Source organism: Monopterus albus, unplaced genomic scaffold (genome assembly GCF_001952655.1).
Source record: "Monopterus albus unplaced genomic scaffold, M_albus_1.0 scaffold380.1, whole genome shotgun sequence".
NCBI lineage: Eukaryota > Metazoa > Chordata > Actinopteri > Synbranchiformes > Synbranchidae > Monopterus > Monopterus albus.
The window spans coordinates 200,528-218,714 of NW_018128260.1; the positions used below are offsets into that span (position 1 = coordinate 200,528).

Here is an 18,187-nt window from a genome sequence, read left to right on the forward strand (position 1 = left end):
AGTCGGGGCCGGGCCCCGGGGCTTCCGCCGCTATCTTCCCCTGGCTGTGGGCTCATGTGTGGGGCTGCTGGTGTTGGCCACACCCCTGGTCTTTTTGCTCCTTCCTGCAGTAATATGGCCAGACAGGTTGCAGGCTTGTGGCACAGCCTGTGAGGGACTCTTCCTCTCCATCTCCTTCAAGCTCCTTATCCTCCTGGTGGCCATATGGGCCTTGTTTCTCAGACCGGGCCGCGCCAGTCTGCCCAGAGTGTGTGTGTACCGTGCCTTCCTCACCACACTCACTCTCCTGCTCACCATGTCTTACTGGCTTTTCTATGGGGTCCGGATCCTTGATGCTCAGGTGGGTTTGAAAGTGTCCTGTAAGAGCATTAAAAGTATTTTTATGGCTTCAAAGTTAAGTAATCTTTCATTTTATTTTCTGATTTTGGGACATATATTGTGTTATCTCTGGTATGTTATCTAAGTGTTGCTATGGCTGCCTATTTTGACCATGACTGTTTCTGAAAACAGGATTTTTTTTCAGCACCATAAAGGTTTTGTAGTTAAATAAAGTCGAAAGACGTCATTTTCATCCAACAGCAGTGAATGTTTTTTTTGGTCAGGACGAGGACTACCATGGTATTGTCCAGTTTGCTGTGTCCCTTGTGGACTCCCAGCTGTTTGTCCACTACCTGGCCGTAGTGTTGCTGGAGCTCCGCCAGCTCCAACCCTGCTACAGCATCTGCGTTATCCGCTCCACAGACGGGGAGACACGTCACTACAACATAGGACAGCTCAGGTATGTATGCTCATTCACTATGATTACTTTGTCTATGTGCATTACATGGATGCAGTTCCTAATGACACACAAGACTGATGAATGTAAAATAAGCTTTTGCAATTTTACATATGAACATGACCTTTCTGTACATTACACACCGAGATACATAAAGTTGCACTTGGTCACAACTGTACTCTACCATGTTGAAGTATGTGTGTAATTGGAGGCCCATATCCACAGAGGAGACTGCCACAGGCTAAAATTGATTTACTCATCAGTCTAGTTTGCTCAGGACAAGCTATTCTGAGAGTCTGGGGGGAGCAATGCGAAAGTGTCGGAGACAGGCCCATGTACAGAGCAGAAAGAAATGACTTTGTTTCTGCTCTGGACAAACATTTAACTGTGACAGTACACAGAAACAACTGCAATAATTGGGTAAGGTTTGGTGTAGGATTTTGAATGGTTTTTCAGGATGGCAAACAGGAAGTTAAGACCTCTATGAGATACAGAAATGGATTAAGCATACACATCATATGATTAACTTAAAGGGGACTGCACCAATGTTGTGCATCAAAGTCTATTTGCAAATTTTAGAGAGTATTACTGTACAAATGAGTAAAAGCCCACTCCTCATGTCCCTCCTATGTCTGTTTGTGGCTACAATAAAAGCTACTAGAATAACACATCCAAATCTCCAAACAACCTGTCAGCAATTAAGTTCCAGTGTGGGTAATTTAGGTTCCAGAGTTTGACAAGGATGAGCAACGCATAAGATCCAAAAGAAAGTATCTTCTTTTGTCTGAAAACCATTCAGTGCATTCAGGGGCATTATTCTGTGTCTTATGCTAGTCAGCCATAATTGCATTCCTACATTCTCTGAGTGTTCACTTTCAATCTTTCTCATCTTACACAGCATTCAGAGGGCTGCTCTGTCCATTTTGGAGTATTACTACAGAGATTTCCCAGTCCATAACCCAGCACTTCTCTCTGCTGCAAAGCACCGGGCTGCCAAACACCTGGCTGGTTTAAAGGTCTACAACGTAGATGGTTAGTCACCTAATTTCTTCATGTATTGTTGAACATTTCAGTCAATGTGCCTCTTAGTGTTTCATTGGGTCTCAGTGGTCAGCCTGTGTCAGAAAGATGTTTTATATTCAGTTCAATTTTATTTGTATAGCACCAAATTACACAAAAGTCGTATCAAGACACTTTACAAAGTAAGGTCTATAGACTTTATGCTTAAGTAGTGCAGGCATATGTTGTGACTCAAAAAAATAGCTGTTCAGATAAACCTAGAAATTACTGAGCTTAATCTGTGAACAATCTGGTAGCAAGTACAGGCACAGTAAGCAGGAAGTGAATACTAGTACCGCAGGAAACAGTAGTCCTATGCAGCACAATGATTAGCAAAATGAGAAAGGTTGATGCTGACCTGTTGTATTAAACCAGTTTTAATTTGGCTCTTAGATTAGTCTAATGCAACTAACTAACAACTAAGATAGAATAACAATGGTATGAACAACAACAATGGTATGAACAATGGTAAAAATTGACTTATTTTAAGTAGTTAGCAGCTGTGCTAATTTCACAATTTAGTTTGTTTCATCTTTACCACACTATAAAGCCTCCATTCCTGACATTATGTACATATTACATCGGGAGAAAGTACTCCTACTACACACACACCAACACACAGACACTCACATACTCTATCTGTGACACTGCAGTGGTCTTGATGTATTTCCTCCCGGCCACATATTAACCTCTTGTGCTACAGTCAAAAGGGCACTCCACTCTCCTCCTGTCAATCCCCCACCTACACAGCACAGTGGATTTGATGATTTATGGCGGGGATGCAGTGTGGGGTATGGTGTCTTTGTAGCACCTTTCATCCGCCCCATCCCCTTCTCTACCAGAGTGCAGTGGAAAGGCCTCAAGGGGGCTGCATAATTTCAATCCTTAAATAATTGATCAGAGTAACGCTTATTCCTCACATGCCTCCACATGTCTCCTTCCTCCCGCTCAGCTCATCTCCAGTGTGACTTGCTTTCTTCTTTCTCCCACTTCTTCTTTTCATTTTTTCACCCACTTCAACCCCCACAAACCCACTCCCTGTTCATTCCCAGTCGCTCTTCTTATAATATGAATATGTAGGCCAGGAAGCTAAAGAAGCTGCTGTTTACCCCCTGCTGTTTTCAATGAAAAATATTTATAGTGCTCCCTGTGCACAGTTTGCATTATAGTAGTTTTTTACCCCTGTTTTATTGCTACATTCAGTCTCTGTCTCACCTACACACAAACATAAACATACATATGCAGATCAGATTTGGATGATTTATATCCTTACCTGACCTGCAGGGTTTACTCTCTGTAACTTCCCCCAAACCGCACTGATCTTTGTAAATATAGACCAGATCTCAACCCCTTGAAATGTAACCCCAAAAATTCTAACTTATTGCTGTAAAAGCTCCATTAGCTTTATGGGTTTGCCATACAAACCAGTAAATTCACAAATCAGGTGAAAGCTGTGGCCTTTGAAATATAAAATGATGAAGAGTTAATCTGCTGCCCCTCAGTAACAAGGTTTCTGCATCAGACTGTTTGTGGAGATGCTTCCAGTGAAAATTGCTTCTTTTCTCAGTGCTCTAATTAACATTTACTGTGACTGAGACACATGATCTGGCAGGATGACCCAAATAAGTTACAATGATTAACATACAGTCCTCAAATCTTGCTCAAACATGCATGGAGTATGAATCAGGCACAATACTGACCCAGTAGGTCAATTTACAGTTGTTTTACACCTCCAGTGGTGCTTCAGATCTGAGCTCTTCTCTAATGTGACTGAGACTGAGATGCAGCCCATTAATCAGTGTCTGGTGGGATCAGGCACCACTTCCTGCAGCTGAAACTGATCTAAGCAATTTGCTTCTGCCCTTTTCTTTTGTTTCAGCCCCAGGGAACACAGCAGGGGCTCAGTCCAGTAACGGGAATCAGTCACGGGCGATAGCTGCCGCCAAACGCAAAGATAGCGCCCACAGTGAGCTGTACTATGAAGAGGCCGACTACGAGAGAAGAGTCCGCAAACGTAGAGCCAGGTGAGTCATGAGGTGAACACATGACAGCATACTGGTGACTGCATACAGAGGTGGAAAGTAACTTAAGTACATTTACTTCTTTACTGTACTTAAGTATCTGTACTTTACTTGAATATTTTAGTTTTCTGCTAGAGTACGTCATACTTCTACTTCACTACATTTCAGAAAAAGTTATTGTACTTTATACTCGCTGCATTTTTTTACATTTTACTTTAATTACTAATTTAATTTTCTGAATGAGATTCATAAAACAACATATAGTATATTTGTTATGACTTGTAATTATCTATCCTTGTGTAAAATTCACAAGCTATCCAGCAAGAAGTACTTCATATTATAACTATATAATGTAGCTAACATTAGCTGCACAGTTAGCAGCAGCAGCGTTAAATGTCACGTATGCAATAATACATCAATAATTATAATCCAATAATATGTTACACATTAATGTAAACTGTGCCATTCTGCATAATGAGTACTTTTTGCACTTTTAAGTATATTTTTATGCTTATACTTCTGAACTTTTACTTAAGTAACATTTTGAATGCATTGTAACTGTTTTGTTTTTTACGTTGTGGTATTGCTACTTAAATAAACAATTTGAGTACTTCCTCTAACAATGACTGTGTATAGTACAGCAACACCAGTCAGAATTTTACACTTTCATATCAACTTAAACGTTACACAGTGCAAAGTTAAATATGAGAGACTGAATATAGAGGTCATTTATTATTTAAATATTATTTCTTATGCACAAAGCAAATTCATTTGGTTTAATACACCAGAAAACTTGCAAATTACCCCATTTTGAATTGCTGAGAAGATTCTTCTTATGTCACATCATGATGTAAAATGTTTGTTCCTGACACAGTGAGGGCCTAAAGAGGTGAAAGAAAGCACAATATAAGTCAAACCTGGAGTTTTCTTATGTTTTGTTTTTATTTATGCCCACCTGCATGGATGAACATTTATAATATTATGGTGTATGTGTGTGGTGCTTCACTGCCAGGCTGGTGGTGGCTGTAGAGGAGGCCTTCACTCATGTCCGGCGGATGAAGAAAGAAGATGAGATTGCAACACCTTCTGACATTATGGATGTGCGTGAAGCAGCTCTTGCCATATTTCCATCTATGGCTCGTGCCCTGCAGAAATACCTCCGCACTACCAGGAGGCAGCACTGCCACAGCATGGAGAGCATCCAGAAACATCTTGCTTTCTGCCTCATCAATAACATGAGCCCTAAAGTGAGTTTGCCTTGAACCTTGAATTAGAAAACTGAAGTTTTAATAAGAAAAGAATATTTCACACTGCAGAAGTCAGTGTTTCCAGGCCTTTAATTATTATTCCTGTTTATTACATTCAGAATCTTATTTTCATAGTTCTGGTCATCATGTCTATCAATTGTGATTGATTTGTACTCACCGGCATGATGACAAATGGAGCTTGGCAACAAAAATGTATTTTGATGATCAGACAGGTTGTACACAAGCCAACACTATAGCCTGGTTATTCAAAATATTTTTAAGCTGGGACTGTGGCACTTCAAAACCACAAAGAAATCTCATCACTACAGCATAAACTGTGGTATTGCAGTTCTTAAGTTAGTTTAACAAAGAGCCCACTTCACTTAGAGGAAGCATGCAGCCTGAACTTTATATAAACCACTTTACTTAAGGTTAAAACCAAAGGTTCACCACCAAAATGTACATTAAATTGTGTGTACAACAACAGCAAATTCGGTGCCCATCTGCTTTTCAAAATGTATGTATCATTGTCTGACTGCTCATATGTCCTCAGAAAAAAAAGGGGAGGCATCAAATGCAAAAAAGTGAGACAGTTTAAAATGTCATATATTTGGGCCAAACACAGGTAATCATCGGTATGAAGAACACACAAGAGGTGTGGATCTGAGGCTGTTGTGGCTTACAACACATTTCAAGCTTAGCATTCATCTTAAGTCTGCATTAGTCAACTTGTGTTTTTTGCCTTGCATAATTGTAGTTTACCAATGTTGCCATATTCCCCAAGAATGATTGTCCAAAAGATGTTAGACCCATCCCACCCAAACTGAATGTTGGAGAATCACTGGCTGTGTTTGTGTGTTCCAGGCCTTCCTTGAGGCCTACTTGGCCCCTGGTCCGACCCTGCAGTATGGCCCTGAGCGCTGGATGGCTGATCAATGGACTTTGGTCAGCGAAGCTTCTGTTACCAGCGGCATAAAGGAGGGAACAGAGTTCCTACTGAAGTGTCTTGATTTTAGCTTAGCTGTCACCATTAAAAGCATCCCATACATCCGACTGACTGAAAAATACATTGACCCCAAGTCACATAAGTTTATACTGCTACTCCAATCAGAAACTTCAGTTTAACAGACCCACTGTGCTGCTGCTGCTCATATGGACTTACAGGACTGACAGATTTTTTTCAAAAATAGCTTTTTGTACTGTTTTTTGTACTTGTGTTTATTCACACAGAGTATCTTTTTGTCCTTGTCGCTGTGCTGGGAGACAAAAAAAGACAGTGAAAGACAGAAAACAGGAGGGAATGTGCTTGGATTTCTCAGTCCTGACACAGTTCAGGTATTTCTCTATGCACTTCAAATGACCCTCACAAATGTTCTTCTTCCTTTATTTGCATGTGCCAGTGTGTGCCTGTGTGGGAGAGGTTATGATTTAGGAGTGTGTGTGATTTAGGATGCAAAAGTGTGTATGTTGAGTGTAGTATAATCTGAGTTTGTCTCAACTTTTATCCCCTTTCTCCGTAGCGTTACTATAGTAACCAAGACATTTGATATAAACTAAACCTTTTTCACCAAAACCTTTCTACGTCTTAGCAATGCTTATTTAACTGTCCTGTGTTACAGATGTATGTACAGTATTTATATGTGAATATAATTTCTTCTGCCACACTTTTAAATCAATTGTGCTTTTTTAAACGTGTTGTTTAATCGTGTTTGTCTGCGCTTTGTGGTGATAACCTGATTGTAAATAGCTGAAGATGTGTTTGTAAGTGTCAGACAGATCACTGGAGTCTCCTGAACTGAATGTCAACCACAGTACAGCTGAATACAAAGGGCCTAGCCGATAGATTGTGAACAAACACATCTGACTGCTTGTTATGTTTGCATTTGTACAGTTAAGTGTGTGCTAATTTTTCTTGTAGGCCAGGAGAGAGATTTAATGTTTGGACAGCTCTGAGGTTCACGTGGCTGACATTTTTATATCTCATGCTAAAGTTTATGCTTTTGTCCTTGTTTGATTTCAGAACTGTGCCCCTTATTTGATCCTAACACACCATAAAGAGGAGTAGAGGAATGTATTTTCTCTGCATAACATAAATCCTGATAGCCAAATGAATTACAGCATACCGAGCAACGAGATTCTCATAAAACAATGCACTGATTACAGGAGGTATTTCAGAAGATTTTTTTTCTCTGACATAAAATCCCTGGCTAAAATTAATAGACACTTGATTCTTCCTGGCAAGTGTTTAAAGAAGTGAAAACATAGTGTAAATTAAAGCATCTTAGATTAAATCCACCCACTGTCAGTATTTTGTCTGTGAACATTACCGCCACCTATCGACCACTACTGGAACAGGAACACTATCATGAGTAACAGTCACACTGTTTGGATGAATATTTTGATGTGTTTTTAGATCCTCTGCGTGTGTTACAACATTATATTGTAAATGTATATTTACAGAAGTGTTACTGTGGTCACTGACGGTGTAGTTTGGTTTAGGATTTTAGAGTGTTACAGTTGTAAATACTTTCTGACTACACATATGCCTCAGTTATACATATTAAGGATCTGCTCAGCATACATGTGACGTTTTCAAGTGTGCTTCTGTCTGTGTGTGTGTGTGTGAGAGAGAGAGAGACAGAGAAGAAGTGAGTAGAAGAGAATAAAAGAAAACAGATTGTACATTTGGGAAAGCAAACATCATGCAGGTCCATCTTCTTTCATGCAAGAGAACATGTCAAGTCAGCAGCTGTGTCAAAGTCACATTTTTACAAAAATAAATATTTGTATTGACATTTTTAAGGTATTTGATTATTGTTGTATTTTTATGTAATGATGAACTTTGAATTTATCAGCATTAATATATACGGTGAGTTTATTGAGTCCGTTTTTTTGAATACATGTCTGTTATTTCACTGTAGTTTCATTGGTAGAATCTAGTGCTGTAGTACATTTTACAGTAGCTTGGTGATAATAACAAACACTTGGATAGTGATATTTGTAAGTACATGTGTTATTTGGGGAATTTAACACTGCACTTAGGCCTATAGTTATATTGATTTTATCACTGATTATAGAGAAATAGGGTTTGTTTAATATTTTTAATCCTCATTAGAACTGTTTAATTGGATTCATTTTTTATTTTTTATTCAACAGGGAGGTGACTTTTCTCACACCTTCAGTCTGTGAAAAAGCCAGTTTAACACTCCAGAATGTATTTGGATATTAATTTGTTGTTTTTGTTCTTCAGGCTCCATTCTACAGCACATTCATTAGAAATAAAACAATGAATACTGCATTAAAATGAAAGTCTCAGCTTTAATTTAAGCAGGTATATAGAAAGAGCTGTGCAGAAAAGGCAATCCACCACACTTGTACTTTATATTTAAAATATGTTTTTGTTAACAGTATGATCACCGGTGTTTCTGCAGTTGTGACTATAAAAGATATAGATCATTTGAAAATGTGCTAGACCTTCTCCAAAGCATCCATAGGCAAGATAGTGGGAAAAATCGTTCTCATGTTGTGGTCCAAAAATCCTTCCACTAACCACTTGATAACACAAATTACTGATCTGATAATGCAGGATTGTTTTTTAAATTTAAAAAAATGTGTCTAACATTGGTTACTGTTCAGGGTGATTCTGCTGTTGTTTTTAATTTTCCAGTATAATTTTTCCCTGTTGTTTCTGTGTGCAGAGAGAGACAAGGAGCAAGCAACGAGAAAGCAACAAAGCCAAAAAAAGAAGTACAGGAATGCAGAGAGGAAGACAAACAGGACTGTACTGGAATATTTGGACAAGTTTTCTTTAGTTGCTCCAGTTGTGTAATGACAGTATTATCTCCCTAAGCAGCTCCTCCGTGCCCCATTGATTCAGATGAGAATAAACATGATGGTGAAAGACAAAGTATAGTGAGAGGTGAAAGAAGAGATTAGAGGCTCTGTGTTGAAAATCGAGACTGTCCGCATGTGGGCTTTACAATTTTAAAGCCATAAGCGCCTGGATAGAAAATGTACCTTTACTAGGTAAGCCAAACTTCGCTTCTGAAGTTGTAGTTTCTGAAAGGAGGGTGGAGAATGAAAGGGAACTGGAAAAATATATTTAAGACCCACTTTGGTTTATTGACACTGAAGACAATGGGCCACAATTTATGCAACTGCACAGATGATAACATTTCAAAAGTGTTGCTCACTCAGATCCTTCACGTGAGTAAAATTACTAATATAACAATGTAAAGATACTCCAAAACTGCCAAAGTAAAAGTCCTGCATTGAACATTTTATTTAAGTAAAAGTACAGAGGTATTATCAGCTAAATGTATTTAAATTATACAAATTAACGTGTATGCAGAACTATGTATTTTGACCGATGTGACATAGAGGGGTTGTGAGATGATTAATGGAACAATAGAGGAGGAAACTGCTATATTTCCTTCTAAAATGTAGTGGAGTAGGTATAAGGTAGCAGTACATGAAGGGACCCAAAGTACCTCAGAATTGTACAATTATTGTACAGTAATTAAGAAAATGATTTGTTGTATTGGGCTATAAAAATAAAATTTGACTTGATAGACCTTTATTATGAACACTTATATTTTGTAAATTAATGTCATGTATGAGGTAAATGTCTGATCCAGACATTTTGATACATGTATTTATTAGTTATTTTAAATTCCCAAAACTCGCTCCAGACTTATTTACACCATCAATAAATGAAAACTTTGGATATTAAATAGACTTATTATTAGTATCATTTTTAGCAATTCAGTATAAGTTTTGTAAAAATGTACTTTACAGTTGTCTTAAGCTTGTGGCGATTTCTTGTTCATAAATTATTCATCGTCGTCGTCATCGTCATCATCATCGTCGTCGTCATCATCATCATCATCCTCAGTGTTGATTTTGCCAGAGAGAACATCTTCGATCCAGTCCTCCAGCTCCTGGGCGCTGGGCAGATCCTCTTCATTTTCCATGTCCATCCACACGCTGTCGGCCTGCTCACAAACACAGACACAGAAGTCAAACAGCGGCAGCAGAAACTCAACACTACATTCAAACAGGTCATCAGGTTGTCATGGACTTACATCTGTAACATTGACTACCCCGATCTGTGGTCTAAACAGGTCCAAATTGAAGGTCTTCTCCCAGTAGGGGATCAGCTGAAGGGAGAAGAAGAACCAAAGATCACGTTGAAGTTTCACTGGCTTTCTGTCTGTCTAAGCCTAAAGCTGTCATGGCTCACCAGGGGAAAGTCATCAGGGTCAATCCAGATGATGCTGAGGTCAGGTAGGTGAGTGTTGTCCCTAGCCACTTCTTTCAGGATCTCCAAAAACTCATAGCCATCTGTCAGAAAGCAATATCACGCAGCATTAGCTGATTCAAATCTCTGCTGTACAACTGCTGGTTGGGACTGTAATAATGTGCTATACTAAATTTGAATTATTGATTGACTGATCATGTTCCTCATCGCCACCAATAACAAAAAGTGGTATAACATATAACACGCTCTCACCAGGATCCTCCTCCTCTGCAAAAGCTACAATGTGGATGCCCTCAATATCATCCTCCTAAGAAAACCAAAAAAAAAATAAATGTTAAGTTACTCTAACTGTCTGGGAAAACTAAATTTAAAGCTGTTGATATTGTATCTGGATCACTCACCCAGGTCTCAAACATATCTTCTGCACGCAGCTTTCTCAGAGTTGGTCTAATGGCACAGAAAACACCTTGGATGTTACACTACAATACACTTAAAAAAAATCCTAACTACACTTATATGGAGTATTTATTTCAATGTTGCTATTTGTTTACCGTCTGTGTTCATTCACAAATGCCACCAGATCCTCCTCAGAGTGACCCTTGCCTGGAATGGTGACCGGTTCCTCCATGAAGGGCTCATAGAAATCCACCTCATTCAACTTCAGAGTCAGCTCCTTGGCCACCTGAAGCAGCAATGACAGATCAGTCATGAATAATGAAGTGTCTGTTGAACTGTTTGTGTGTTTGTTACTTACAGATTTCTCAAAAGTGGCAAAGAACTTAACGTAGGGCTGAAATTGCTCTGCAGCTTCTTTAAATGCTTCATAATCTGAGAATAAAAGAGAACAAGGAGGAAACATGGGTTATGTAGGGTGCTCAGTGTTGTCATGTTGTAATACTGTACTTAAGCACAACAGGGTTTTGCTATGTCCCTGTTGAACACAGATATTTGTGCTTTCTTTGACTGGTGTATGCATGACATTTGCACATCAGGGAATGGAAATAGCTTAACTTTGACCTCCACTTAATGCTCCCATAGTTGGTCTGATGGGATGTACTGTAGCTGCAGCTCATCACTATAAGTACACTACTCTAGACTCGGTCCTTCCAAAGCATGTGGCAGCTGTGTGTGCAGTGGTAAAAATGGATCTGTAAATCCATGGAGATGAGCAGGTTAAACTGCAGTCATGTTATAATGAAGGGCATGAGTCACAGACAATACACAGACACCAAAAACATACATTTACAAAGATGCCAACAGCCTCACACACTCACGGTCAGAGTCTTCACTCTTAAAGTAACCAATGAGGCGGATGTCTTCCTCCATCCTGTCGAAGGCTCTCAGCTCCAAAGCATTTCCTATCACCTCCACTGGCTCCTCCAGAAGCTAAAGTAAATGCACAGAAAGTAGAGAGAGAAGTAGTGGAGTAAGTCTGGTGTTGATTAGTGCCGGCAGCTGGGAATCTCCCCTTCAACCAGTCTACTCACATCCAACAAAAACTCCACCAGGGTGTTAGCAGACAGCAGGCCATCAAACTCAATCACTCGGTCGGCTTTAAAAACATATATGCTGCCTTCCTCTTCCAAACCTGTGATTGAAGAAAATTGCAAGCTATTACATTTAGTTAAAGACTGTTCCTAATGTTATTTAACTTAGGGTTAATAACTGTAATTAAGTGTAATCCTTCAATACTTGCAAGTACCAGTCAGATAAAGGGGGTTAAATAAAAGTTATGCTGCGCTCACCCAGTTTCTTTGCCACCTTTGCATCTTTGTGGGCATCAACCATTCCAAAACCAATGTCCTTCTCTTCCAGAACCTGAGCTACAAGCTGCAGTCAAAAGAAAAGGTTTGTGATGGACTAAATGGTAAGAACAGGACCAAACATAAACAATGTAAAGAAGCTGGACAAAAAAAAAAATTAATTCTGGGTTCTAAGTTCTTCAAACAAAAATCCCAGGTGAGTGAAAATATTCAGTGAGGCTGCTTGTGTGGAAAAAAATGGTAGCTTGACTGTGGTGCTGGATAAGATCTTAAGAAAAAAAAACTAAAGTTGGCAAGCTGTCAGTGGTGCCCAAGCTGCTTGGGGACCGTAATGACAACATTACATAATGGCCCAGACTGCCTTGTTCTAAATATAACCAAAGCAAGAGCCTCTATAATTGTTCTGGCAATTGTTTTGTGCAGCATAGTGGGTAAGCTGATTGACATTTGGACTCTCCCACCACAGTGATCCCTAAATAAATGGAACAAGCCTATTCAGTTTATGATTAATGTGATTTCTTCAATGCACAGGGAAAAGCTCTGGGCAAAATTCCAGGTAACCAGTGGAGCAGTGGAGTTTTTGAGCAATAACAGCGCTGCATGGGCTCACAAGTTGTCTGTACTGTGTAAAATGCACGTGTGAGCGTGCAGGTGGCACAATTCATATCCTGTTATCAGTTTAGATGGTGGTAAGGGATCAACAAAGGTTTATATCAAATCCACAAATTAACAAAGAGAACACAAATATGTTTATTACTATATCTGCTCACTTTACACTAGCAGTCACTAAGTAGACTGTGTTCTTCGTACATGGTGCCTGACTCTAGAGTGACATGACCCACTGGAGCTGTGTAAAATAAAAACAGCAAATGCCAGAACTTCATAAGTGGGCTCACATTACTTTCAACAAATCAGAGATCAACTCTTCGCCATGTGTAACATGAGACAGTGTACTTTTTTTTCTACTGTATGTGATTCAAACAGCAAGGCTCATTTAATCTGTCAATTGCACATTTACCCAGCAACTCAGCTGAGCCTGAACATAAAATACCCTTAAGGACTTGAAGTTATAAAATAACAATGAAGGAGAGGGCAGCTGTGCCCTTCATAAATATAGCTCAAGAATTAGCCTCATGCATTTCTACAGAATGGAAACATACACTGACTTAGGCTGAAATAGCCTTAAGTGAGAACATTACATGTCACTGGACTACTGTGGACTCATAAGGTACATACACTTATACAGTGACCTTGAGGAAACTCAAACAGTATTAACATTAAAACAGAAATATCTGAAATTTCATATCCCAGGATGCGTTCTGCTTGTTGGAGCACTATTGTGGAGTCATACTTTTTATATCGACCTGTTGTCCTGTCCCTCATTCCACTGCCAACACACATAACTTTTTGTATCCATGCTCTTCTCCCTCTCTTTGTGCCTTTAATTTGACCCTATGTCTTTTCTCTACCTACTTCCTCCTTTGCTTTCCGCTTCTTGATACTTTACCTCCAGCACCAACTCAGTCATCTGGTGTTGTTTTTGAAGATCCTTGTTCTCTGGTATGGGCTCATGATAGTACAGGCACAGCATGCTGTACTTCGTCAAGGCTTTCTTGTAGTTCTTGTCATTGATGTCTAGGACGCGGTCTTTCCCATCATACTGTGGGAACTCCAGACCTTTCTTGGCCGAGGCCAGAGGCACAAGGCTCAGGCAAGGGAGCAAGAACAACCAAAGGGAAAGCATGGTCCAGATCTACCACAATCCCCCAGTAGTCACAGAACGGTTTAGTTTCACAGTATGAGACTGCACAACCAGAAAGGTCACCTGAGACCTATGGATGGGTACAGAAATGTAGGAAATGTTACCGAAAGTTTTAGAGGTAAAAAGTGGTCAGTGAGTGGCAGTTTTCAAGCATCCCAAGCTGTCCATAGAAACATCTTCAGGACCCAGCACCTGTTTCTTCCAATGCGATCACTCCTTCAAGCCTTCTGTCTGCAGACACAAAGGCGAAAGAGGAGTACTGTCAGGCTTGTGGGGTTGTGGAGGGTGGAAACCATACATAGCAGCACTCCTCTACCCCTACTCATGCAGGACAGGCCCATTTTTAGGAGACCAGTTGTTTGAATGCTAAAAATAAAATGGCAAATGAGAAAGAGATAGTAGAGGACAAGAGTTGGGGGTTTAATAGTGAGTTACAGTACATGGCTCTTTAAGGAAGAGAGATGTACACTAGAGGGTTGGAGGTTTGGTAAGTCTGAAGAATTTAGTTTTGTTAGGACCAAAACCAAGGTGGTTTGGTGCCAAAGTAGAAAGTTAATGAACATATTTTACATGACAGCTCATGAACTATTGCAACAGGTGTGTAAAGATCAAGTCAGATCATTTGTCTGTGTTAATTGTTATACATACATCCATACATATGAGTCTATGTACAGTATCTATGTACATGTACTGTGCAACATTTGCACATTTACAACAAACCTACACATCAATTGAAAACCTTCCTCTAATCTTCACATACACCATGTTTACACTATGACAAAGCAACAGCAGCTGCAGCTCTATTTTTGCCTTTCTCATTAATCTACTTCCTTTCTGTCTGCTTGAGATGGAGCCTCTGCCGCCCTCTGCAGGTAGAAACATGCATGAGCCACTGACTCAGGAGTGTTACAGTGATGCCCCTACTAAAAGTTTAAGATTCTCACAAAGTAATTCCCCAGTAGAAGAAGGCCTACTTGTATCCTAGGTATTTTCTGCAGTTTGCATGGACTATATGGAAAGCTAACATGCACAATATCAGCACCTTGAAATGGAAATCAGTCAAAAAACGACCTGTAACCAATAAACAACTACTTTAGCTACAAAAGAACAGTTGAAGAGAAGAAGCCAGCTGTAAGAGCTGAACACCCATGAGACCCACTTAAGTGAAGTACTGTAAAAATAGATGGATGAAAGGTGAACAGTGGTAGAATTACAAGTGCGAATGTGACAAAGTCTAACCATCAGCACTGGCAGAATCTTCATATGGTGGATTAAAAGAATAAATGTAACTTCCACCTTCAGTATAAAAAGAATTCAGATGAATACATGTGGAACATGACACAGTAGGTCGTGTTTATAAGTTAGATACCACTGGTTAGATATACAGCATCAATTAGACTTTATTATTTTGTTTACAGCTTTAATTAGAATGAGTAACACACACTACAATAGAAAATATACAGTATATGTTGCTCCTGCTGCATCTAGTGATGATGATGACCACTGCTGTGATTTAAGGGTCTATAAATGCATTTTCAAGCTGTAAAGCTAGTTTTAACATCACCCTGAGCAGTCCATTCTTCTTTGATGTATTGGTGGTAGGGGTCATTAGAGTGCTCCCTCCTCTTAGATTTGACGGTGCTCACCAGGATAGCCACAACAATGAAGGCAAGCATGCCGATCATCACCACCAAATACAAGACGACGTCCCTGAAGTTTTCCTCTTCCAGTGTCTTGTCTACAGCTTTGGCTGCAGCTGATATGTTACGCCTCCAGTTGTCCAGATAGTGACCTAAAGCACCGGTCAGGGTCTCCTCCAGGTGAAGGGTCAGGTTGGACCAATCAGAAATGCTCATCTAGTTAATGAGAAAACAAAGGGATAAACTGAATCTCTACTGAATCCAAATGTTATTAATATTTGTGCAAATTCACTTCCAAGGCTATAATGAACATGGCAATTTTAAAGTAATTAGCCCATTTACTAAACAAATACATCAACAACAAACTTGGTTTCATGTCATAAGTAGTTAAATACAACAGAAAGCAGTCATAACTAAATAAGGAGGAATTTAATGTAAAGTTAAGACGAGTCCAATGAAAATCCAAAGTCGCTGTGGGACTGTGGTTTGATGTTACCAGTGGTGAACCTTAACAAAGATGAGTCATACGAGTTCAAATAAGTCTTGCAATCCAAATTGTGATATGTAAGTGTTTAAAGCAACATGCAACAAGTAATACAAATACAAAAATCCCAATTATCACCGCCAGACTGATTTCATTATCATTTGCATCAATTACCCTCACACCATTATGATTTAGCTGCTTCAAAGTTTGGTCCACCCACTTATCCTTATATGAAAAACAAGAGAAAGCAGTTAGCAGCTTAAAATAAAACACTCTATTATTATGTTTTATATAATCTACTAACCTTTTGCCAGGTTTTTGAAGGCCGATACTTTGAAGTGCGAGCAGACCAAAATAAAATGTAACAGATAAAGAGCACTGCTGTTTGGAGTTAGCAGCAAAGTCATTAGCTTCACAGCAACACAGTCAACCACTGCTCATATTTTATTTACTTCATTAATCTTTTCTTCCTGATTAAACACAAGGTTTTGAGCATGTGTGTGTGCGTGTGGGTGAGGGGGAGAGATATTGTGCCACGACCTTGGAAATGTTAGGCAAACAAAATGCTGATGTTTCCTTAAGCTGATAAAGAAACAGGAGTACTAGAAGTCATTGTATTTCACACACAATACACACATGCACAGACATGAACGCATACATTAATATCCAAATAGAAACAAATAAGGCAGGAAATAGAAAATTAAAGATTGGCCTGAATTGTTTATGAGTGGCTGGATGGTGTGTTTGTTCTCATGTAATTCCTAATCCGCCCACATAGATGGAGCAGGATACAAGGGAACATTGATTGCCAGTGTGCAGTAGTTTTATGGTAAAACCCCCTAGATGGCAGTATAATGCTACACATTTTAGGGTCACATGCACTTTCATTTTTTCAGTGACATATATCGGGTAGGTATCAGTAAGGTATCAGTGTTACATTAGCACCCTGGACTCTTTTGCATGGTATCTGTTTGCTGACAGGAATGCTTAAAACTGGAACTCTTGTTTTTGTAGGAGTGGTAACCCTCCCACCCCATTTCCCAGAGGCACACTGCTGGAGCAGATGACTCCAGCCACCTCTGATCATTCCCAGAGCATTTATATTTTGCTATGCTGCACCAGCAGTATGACGCTATGCTGACTTTTATTTCTTTAAAGTGTAGCAAAAGAAAAATGTAACAGAGTGTAGATAAAAGTGGAAGTGAAAATTAGGTTGGCACAAAGACAGAAGCCAGAAGTAGAAAATGGGGAAACTATTGAAGTAGAAAATAGTTTAAACTATTTATATCTAAATAAAAAAGGGGAATACAAATACAGACCTCCCATCATGCAAACATTACAAGCTGGTGTCCTATGCAAATAGAATTTGCATTTGCAAATATGGTAAAGAAAGATTTTGCATCAAAATGTATACCAACTTCATCCATAGACCTTGGACTCTTTCCTCTGTTTTTCTCAAGCTTTGGCCAGTTTTCAGCATCTGCATATCTTGACAATGTTGCATTTCAATATTCTGATATTTCACAACTTAATGTTGCTTTAAAACACCCGGAATATCTCTGCTGGCTCAGTGTGATGAAAGCAAGTTACAACACAATGTGTGTTTAAATGAGCTAACCACAGGGGATCAGGACATCTGATGCCTGATGAACCTCAACAGCCTTGTTATCTGTCCCACATTATTCACTGTTCTATTATGCTTTAAATGATAGTGTATTTTTGTTTGTTGCTATGGGAATTGATAAATATTTAAAAAAGGGTTAAATCCACATAGTCTGGTTTTATATAAGTTGTTAATAAATTGATTTTGGTTAAAGTAAGGGGTCAAACCTCTAATGTAACATGACTAAAGCAATTACAACTTATAGGATAAAAAGACAAACAGAGTAAACTTGGCTGAAAGATTTGATTTGATTTGATTTGATTTATTCTTTCAAGCATGTAAAAACAGTTGATATGACAACATACATACACATAATCCAATATCAATTTGCTTATACCTAGTACATGCTTGAATGGAGTAGGAAGAAGTCAGACTTATCCAGTCCTACCCCATGACATCATCTTACCATCATTGGTTTGCAAGCAGTAAATGATTCACTTCTACCCACACAAGTATTATACTAAAAAAAGATTATAACAGTGTTAACATTCTTACATCACACAAGTAATATAC

At 39.1% G+C, this 18,187-nt stretch overlaps 3 protein-coding genes across 3 annotated transcripts in view; 1 reads left to right on the plus strand and 2 right to left on the minus strand.

The window, feature by feature from the left end:
- LOC109951362 (vang-like protein 1) overlaps positions 1 to 7,901 on the plus strand; it is an 18,378-nt gene extending 10,477 nt beyond the window's left edge. Inside the window, exons 5-11 of the mRNA XM_020585829.1 lie at positions 25 to 340; positions 603 to 778; positions 1,674 to 1,807; positions 3,714 to 3,858; positions 4,868 to 5,102; positions 5,967 to 6,047; positions 6,333 to 7,901. Of these exons, the coding sequence (XP_020441485.1) occupies positions 25 to 340; positions 603 to 778; positions 1,674 to 1,807; positions 3,714 to 3,858; positions 4,868 to 5,102; positions 5,967 to 6,047; positions 6,333 to 6,551 (1,306 nt within the window). The 3' untranslated portion in view covers positions 6,552 to 7,901. The remainder of the gene's footprint in view (positions 1 to 24; positions 341 to 602; positions 779 to 1,673; positions 1,808 to 3,713; positions 3,859 to 4,867; positions 5,103 to 5,966; positions 6,048 to 6,332) is intronic.
- Positions 7,902 to 9,814: 1,913 nt separating this feature from the next.
- Positions 9,815 to 13,869, minus strand: casq2 (calsequestrin 2). The gene is made up of 11 exons (XM_020585841.1): positions 13,633 to 13,869; positions 12,108 to 12,192; positions 11,850 to 11,950; positions 11,637 to 11,748; positions 11,117 to 11,190; positions 10,914 to 11,044; positions 10,764 to 10,809; positions 10,615 to 10,669; positions 10,345 to 10,445; positions 10,187 to 10,261; positions 9,815 to 10,096 (listed from the first exon to the last, which is right to left on the minus strand). The coding sequence occupies exons 1-11, from the start codon at positions 13,867 to 13,869 to the stop codon at positions 9,935 to 9,937; spliced, it is 1,179 nt and encodes a 392-aa protein (XP_020441497.1). The 3' UTR covers positions 9,815 to 9,934.
- A 1,483-nt stretch (positions 13,870 to 15,352) lies between these two features.
- Positions 15,353 to 16,451, minus strand: LOC109951373 (potassium voltage-gated channel subfamily E member 2-like). The gene is made up of 2 exons (XM_020585845.1): positions 16,316 to 16,451; positions 15,353 to 15,743 (listed from the first exon to the last, which is right to left on the minus strand). Exon 2 carries the CDS (start codon positions 15,741 to 15,743, stop codon positions 15,423 to 15,425), a length of 321 nt encoding a protein of 106 aa, XP_020441501.1. The 5' UTR covers positions 16,316 to 16,451; the 3' UTR covers positions 15,353 to 15,422.
- Positions 16,452 to 18,187: the final 1,736 nt, after the last annotated feature.

Bases quoted from the DNA above. Each gene is read 5' to 3' on its own strand.
- casq2 (XM_020585841.1), bottom strand. From the start codon at position 13,869: ATGCTTTCCCTTTGGTTGTTCTTGCTCCCTTGCCTGAGCCTTGTGCCT. The intron at 11,191-11,636 runs GTGAGTGTGTGA...TTTTATTCTCAG, and splicing joins TAAGAGTGAAGACTCTGACC to ATTATGAAGCATTTAAAGAA. The intron at 10,446-10,614 runs GTGAGAGCGTGT...GCTTTCTGACAG, and splicing joins TGCAGAGGAGGAGGATCCTG to ATGGCTATGAGTTTTTGGAG.
- LOC109951373 (XM_020585845.1), bottom strand. From the start codon at position 15,743: ATGAGCATTTCTGATTGGTCCAACCTGACCCTTCACCTGGAGGAGACC.